General features: G+C 38.7%; 1 protein-coding gene across 1 annotated transcript; it reads left to right on the forward strand.

The window, feature by feature from the left end:
- The first annotated feature begins 4,630 nt into the window (after nucleotides 1-4,630).
- Nucleotides 4,631-5,702, forward strand: LOC100965056 (olfactory receptor 1L3). The gene has a single exon (XM_003785276.2). It carries the CDS (start codon nucleotides 4,711-4,713, stop codon nucleotides 5,686-5,688), a length of 978 nt encoding a protein of 325 aa, XP_003785324.1. The 5' UTR covers nucleotides 4,631-4,710; the 3' UTR covers nucleotides 5,689-5,702.
- The last annotated feature ends 1,909 nt before the right edge of the window (nucleotides 5,703-7,611 follow it).

Here is a 7,611-nt window from a genome sequence, read left to right on the forward strand (position 1 = left end):
AATAAACTGTGGTATATGTACACCTAGAATATTATTCAGTCTTAAAGGAAGATGGAGACTTTACCTTCATTTTTACATGGATGGAACTAGAACATATTCTTAGCAAAGTATCTCAAGAACGGAAGAAAAAAGTGTCCAATGTACTCAGCCCTACTATGAAACTAATTTATAGCTTTCATATGAAAGCTATAACCCAATTATAGCCCAAGAATATGGGGAAATGGACGGGGGGGGCTGGGTGGAGGGAGGAAAATTGGTGGGACCACACCTACGGTGCATCTTACAAGGGTACATGTGAAACTTACTAAATGTAGAATATAAATGTCTTAACACAATAACTAAGAAAATGCCATTAAGAGTATGTTAACCAGTTTGATGAAAATATTTCAAATTGTATAGAAAAACAGCACATTGTACCCCATGACTGCATCAATGTACACAGCTATGATTTAATTTAAAAAACTGCCTGCTTAAAATTAAAAAAATAAAAAATCTCCAAAGCTTTAATCAGGAAGAATAGAAATTTTGACCAGACAAATACTGAGATTGAATTCATACTAAGAAATTTCCCATCAAATAAAAAAGCCTAGAAACAGATGGATTAACAGCCAAATTCTACCAAATGAAGAACTGGTACCCTTTCTATTGAAATTGTTCTAACAGTTTCATAACATTGAAATGAAGGGAATTCTCCTTAACTTATTCTACAAAGCCAGTATCAACGTGATACCAAAACTAGGAAAAGGGCAGCACCTGTGGCTCAAGAGTAGGGCACTGGCCCCATATGCCAAGGGTGGTGGGTTCAAATCCAGCCCCAGCTAAAAAACTGCCCCCCCCCAAAAAAAAAAACTAGGAAAGGACACAACAATAAAACATAGACCAGTGACCTTGATGAACATATATGTAAAATCTTCTACAAAATACTAGCAAACTCAATCCCAAAGCACATCAAAAAGACAATCCAGTACAAATCAAGTGTTTTATCCCAAGGATGTGAGGATGGTTTGATATATGGTAGTCAATAACTGTAACCTACAACATAAACAGATTAAAAACAAAACCATACGATTATCTTAGTAGATGAAGAAATAGCATTCAATGAAATCAAGCATTGGTTGGTGATAAAAAAAAATTCAGAAACTAGGGGTAGAAGAATCATACCTCAAAGTAATAAAAGCCATACATGACAAACTCACAGCCAATATAGCCAACATCATACTGAGTGAGAAATAGCTGAAAGCATTCCCCCTAAGACCTAGAACAAGACAAGGTCTTTGCCACTTCTATCCAACATAGTGTTGTAGTGCAGGAAGAAGCTGCACCCATAGTAGACTGAGAATTCCCAAAGTGTGGGCTTTCCTCCCTCCAATGGTCCTAGACCAGAAAGGAATGACAAAAGAAATTCATGCATAGATTTTTCAGTGAAATATGCTGAGGCTGTAAGAGATGAAGACTGTATCAGCCCCTAGTGATGCACATAGGTGCCACTTGGAACTGAAATCTCAGGAAGCTTTTATTAGGATTTTGCAACATTGTATGTACAGAATGAAGAAGTAAAGAGCTAATAGTCTCATGACTCCATCATGCAGGTGGTCTTTTGATTATGAAAAAGATCATCAGGGTGAAGGACAACAAGGCACCAAATCATAGAACAATTCTTAAGGGTAGAACTAAATACATAACAAAGTTGCCTTAGGAGATAGGAATGGTTACATTTACTGCCTTTGGGCTAAATTGTCTCAGTTCTAAAGTAATTTTTAATTGCCTTCTAACTCCACTGATAATCTCTGCTAAGCTGCAGGTTTCTACCCAGATGTTTCCAAATCAGTTTCCTGCCTATTCTGCTGAACATTCCCACCCCTTGCTCTGCCATCATAGGCATGCTAAGCAGCAAGGTGTGGGCTTGGAGTCATTCCCACATGAGTCCTCTGAAATGTCATCCATCCTGAATTATATTTCTACCCTCAATATAGTACTGGAAGTCCTATCCAGAGTAATCAAGAAAAAGAAAGAAATCAAATTATAATCAGTGATACAATCTTTAGACTTAAAGAAGACTACTCCTAAGGAGTCCTAGAATTGTTAAATGAATTCAGTAAAGTCTCAAGTTACAAGTCAGTGTACACAAATAAGTAGCCTGTTGTACACTAACAATGACCAGGCTGGGAATCAAAGAACTCAATTCCATTTATAACAGGTTTAAAAATAAATAAAATAATCTCCTTACTCTAAAATAAAAAATAAATTGCAAATATAAAATACCTTGGAATATACTTAACCAAGGAGATCAAAGATCTTTATAAAGGAAGATATCATAGATAACACAAATGGGAATGAAAAAGAATCCCATGTTTATTGATTGAAAGAGACAATATTGTTAAAATGACATACTGACCAAAGTAATCCACAGATTAATGCAATTTCTATGAAAATACCCATGTCACTTTTTTTTTTCCAGTTTTTGGCCAGGGCAGGGTTTGAATCCACTACCTCTGGCATATGGGGCCAGCACCTTACTCCTTTGAGCCACAGGCTCTGTCCCCCCATGTTATTTTTTACTGAATTCAAAAAGATCTACCCTAAAATTATGGACCTTATGGACTCCAAAAAGAACACAAATAGAGCAATCCTAAGCAAAAAGAATGTATGTGGAAGAATTACATCACCTGACTTTATATCTTACTACAGGGAAATAGTAGCCAAGCATGGCACTGGTATAAAAATAGACACATAGGGCTAATGGAACAGAATAGAGTATCCAGAAATAAAGCCTCCGTTAGTGATGATGGCAAGCAATGGGAATCAAATATCTGAGCAGCCAACGTGGAGATTATCTGTAAGGAAAGGCAGAGGTTTGGTTGTGTTTAAAGTTTGTGATATTACCTTTCATTAGAAGGTAGTCATAAGATTACTGACCCTAATTTAGTTTTATTAATGTATCTAATCTTGAGGGTTTGGAAAGATACCAGTTATGTTGGGGTACTCTGAGGTAGTTGTCCTTTGAAGAAATGGAGGCACTAAAAGAGAGGCCAAATTGAAATGGACCATAGAGGCCACTTTCAATGGACCACAGACCAGTACACTGTCCTCAGAGCTACTGGGGACATCTCCCAGATAAACTCTTAAACACATTGGAAGAGCCAGGAACAAGAAAGCATTGCCTGTCTTGGATACCTGCACCAAGCTAAGTAGATCTTTCACTATACTTGAGGGTTCTAACAGAAACTGAACACCAGGGACTTCACCAGGGTTCTCCCCTGGCAATGAACACCAGGGACTTCCTGGTAAGGTCTCAGAAGAAACTCCCATGGGGAGTGTAGGGGGTATGAGTATGTACAGCTTGTGAATGATGGGAAGAATCCAGGGAAGGACGCATTCAGAATCAAGAAGCACTTGGAGATTTTCTCCAGTGAGATGGCTTTTCATATGCTGTTTCTTGGCACAGATTTGTTTTCATTTGACTAGTCACTTCATGGAGCAGAAATGAGAGGGAAAAACACATGAGGTAAAATACCAATGTCTTTTAATAAGGTAAGAAATTAACACTGAGAGTATGGGTGAGAAAGTGGAAATATCCAATCCGAGAGGAAACTGAGCATTGATATCATCACTCAGTGCTAATGAGAGACCTGACTGAAAATCTTCCTGAATGCAGATTTTCTCTATTCACACTCTAGGGTTGTGCTTTCCTTTATCCTAGTCTACTTCCGAGTCACATTCCCCTGACCTGAAGAGTAGGGAAGCTGAGAGAATCTTCTTACAGAAGTTCACATCCTCCTCATACTTGTCACCCCCATCTTTTTTTTTCCCAGTAACTGCCTACATTCAATCTGGGTTCTTTTGATGAATTTCTTGCTTCCATTATAAATCATGTGGAAAGAAACATCTTGATTTCAAAGAAAGGTTGTTCATCAACCATCAGGTAGGTAAAATAATCTCCAACTATTATCTAGATGTGATCTAGCCACATTAACCTTCTTAATCAGAAGACATCCTGAACCTGGTTCATAGTGTGACAGCTATGGCTCCTGTGATTACCAGCCACAGAATACATAGGAGGAAAATGGTATCAACCCCTCAATCCTATTTCTCTCCTGCTCCCTCCCTCCCTAGTATCAGTATCTGTTCTCTATAGATCTTGCTTTGGAGTGAATGTTTGTGCCCCCCAAAATCATATGCTAAAATCCTAATCCCCAGTGTGATGGTATTTGGAATTGGGAGTTTGGGTGTGGTGGTGGTGAGTAATTAGGTCATGAGAGTTGGAGCCATCACAGTGAGATGAATGCCCTTATAAGAAGGGCTGCTTCCTGTCTACTTTTGGCCATGTGACCATACCATGAGAAGATGTCCTTCTGAAAATCAAGAAACAGTCTAACCACACTCTGGATTTGATGGCACCTTGAGCTTCACCTTTCTGCCTTCCAGACCTGTGAGAAACAAATGTTTCTTCTGTAAGCTACCCAGTATGTGCTGATTTCTATGGCAGCCTGAACTGATTGAGACAGATCTATACCTCTAATATTCTTAGAAAGTAAACACATACATTCAAGTCTGATTTGTCCATATGCAGGAAGAAAATTAAACTTCAGAGTAAATGCTCTATTGGTAAACGCATCTCAATGAAAAAAACAAGATGAAAAGAGGCATGTTGTAAATAACGTAAGAACTGTTGATTGACCATATTGTTTATCCTTAGGTGCATATAAGGCCATGGGAATGTCCAATCTGACAGGACTTTCTGAATTTATCCTCCTGGGACTTTCATCTCGGCCTGAGGACCAGAAGCCACTCTTTGCCCTCTTTCTTGTCATATACTTGGTCACCTTGGTGGGAAACATGCTCATCATCTTGGCTATCCGCTCTGATCCTCGATTACAAAACCCTATGTACTTCTTCCTAAGCATCTTGTCTTTTGCTGATATGTGCTATGCAACAGTCATAGTCCCCAAGATGCTGGTGAACTTCTTATCAGAGACAAAGACCATATCCTATGCTGAATGTCTGGCACAGATGTATTTCTTCCTGGTCTTTGGAAACATAGATAGTTATCTCCTGGCAGCTATGGCCATTGATCGCTATGTAGCTATTTGTAACCCCTTTCATTACATCACTGTTATGAGCCGCAGGTGCTGTGCCTCCCTCCTGGTCTTCTCCATCACTTTCTCCTGTCTCCACTCCCTCCTACACGTCCTCCTGGTGGATCAGCTCACTTTTTGTGCATCAAACATTATCCATCACTTTTTTTGTGATGTCAACCCTGTTTTGAAACTGTCCTGCTCTTCCACCCTTATCAATGAAGTTGTAGCCATGACAGAAGGGCTGGCCTCTGTGATGTCTCCATTTGTCTGCATCATCATCTCTTACCTGAGAATCCTCATTTCTGTTCTCAAGATTCCTTCCGCAGCTGGAAAACACAAAGCATTCTCCACCTGCAGCTCCCATCTCACTGTGGTGACCTTCTTTTATGGAAGTATTACCTACGTATACTGTCAACCCTCATCCAATTACACTCTCAAGGAACGAATAGCAACAATCAACTACACTGTGTTGACATCAATGTTAAACCCATTTATCTACAGTTTAAGGAACAAAGACATGAAACAGGGCTTAGAGAAATTGTTAAACAAGATTAAGTCTTCAATGGGTAGGTTTCCTTTTACAAAGGGCAATAAAATCTGTGGACTCTGATTTGCAAGGGGTGTGTGTGTAAGAAACAGAGAGAATCTGATGCAACTATTTTATAGAACATCCTTTCATCAATTGTAGTTGCACCTTGTATTTCTGCACCCATAGTTTCTATCATTCCAAGACTAGACTACAGATGTCTTCATACGGATTGTCCAATTGTAGACTTACTCCATAATATCTCTCCATTCTAGAATATCACATTCTCTTTACTCTCCATATGTATTTGTATCTTCCCAAATACATATATATATTGCTTCTGTATATAACTTCAGCACCATTTGGTCATTTGAGCTAACAAAGCTTTTGTACACATCTATGTAGAAATTTACATATATGTAAAGATATTTATGCATATATGGCCACTCTATTTGAAGCTGTCAAATTTTTTGCAGATGTTTAGGTATGTTTTGATGGCTTTGTCTTACCTCCCATCAGACTAAGAGCGCCCCAACTGCTGAATCTGTGTTCCCTTATCATGCCATTGCACAACTATGTTCCCATTTCCTAATTATCATAAAAGCTAGATGTCCTGAGCTCCAGAGTCATAGGTTCTCATTAATTGACTCCAATCACCTAATTGACTGTAAGACAGCTCTATGCCTCTACATGTGTTTAGTCTCTACTTTTCCTTCCTTCACTATGCTCAAAGTGCATTCAACACCCCTCTCTTCCTGGGGCTTCTTGCCAGTGTGCTCTTCTCTCTAGATATGTTTGTATTTCTACAGCCTCTTCTGTCAATTTTTTTTCAGAAGTCAGAAAGATATTTCATGTAACCAGAAATGTTTCCTACCCGGGTACAGTGGCTCAGACCTATAATCCCAGCACTTGGGAGGCTGAGGCAGGTAGATTGCCTGAACTCATGAGTTTGAGACCAAACTGAGCAAGAGCAAGACCCCATTTCTTAAAAAAAAAAAAAGAATAGCTGGGCACTGTGGCTACCTGGGAAGCTGAGGCAAAAGAATCACTTGAACTCAAAAGCTTAAGATTGCTGTGAGCTAAGATACCATGGCACTCTCTAACAAGGGTGACCAAGTGAGACTGTGTCTCAAAACAAAAAGAAAAAGAAAAAAATGTTTCCTATGGGCACTGGAGGCAGAGTCAAACATCAATGGATAAAACTACCAGTAAGGATTTTTTAAATTCTTTATTAAATCATTAAATCATGTGTACATTAATGCATTTATGAGGTACAATGTGCCAATTTGATATACAATATGGAATTCTTTCATCTGATTAACATAACTATCTCTTCACTTATTTGTTGTGGTAAGACATTCATACTCTATTCTTAATAGTTTAGAAATGTATCATTCCATTATGCACATTAGTTTAGGTCCCCCCAAATACCCTCCCTCCTCCAAGCCACTACCTCCTTCCTTCCCATCTCCTACCTCTTCCCTCCTTTCTGGACTATAGTTACGTTTTACCATTCCTATGATTGTGTAGGTGATTATATACTGATTTTATAGTAGTATTGAATACTTTGCATACTTCTTTTTCCCATTCTTGAGATACTTTACTAAGAATAATATGCTCCAGCTCCATCCAGGTAAACATAAAAGATGGGAAGGCTCCATCTTTTTATGGCTGCATAGTATTCCAGAGTATACATATACTATAATTTTGTTAATCCATTCATGGGTCAATGGACACTTGAGCTGCTTCCATGACTTGGCAATTATGAATTTGGATGCAATAAACATTCTGATGCAAATGTCTTTGTTGTAAAATGAATTTTGATCATCTGAGTAATTACCTAATAGGAGGATTGCAGGATCAAACAGTAGGACCACTTTTAGTTCCTTGAGTATTCTCCAAACTTCATTCCAAAAAGGCCGTATTAGCTTACATTCCCACCAGCAGTGTAGAAGTGTTCTCTTTTCTCCACATCCATGCCAACATCTGTAGTTTTGGGATTTTGTT

The sequence above is a fragment of the Otolemur garnettii genome, unplaced genomic scaffold (genome assembly GCF_000181295.1).
Source record: "Otolemur garnettii isolate 467f Iridium unplaced genomic scaffold, OtoGar3 scaffold00014, whole genome shotgun sequence".
Taxonomy (NCBI): Eukaryota; Metazoa; Chordata; class Mammalia; order Primates; family Galagidae; genus Otolemur; species Otolemur garnettii.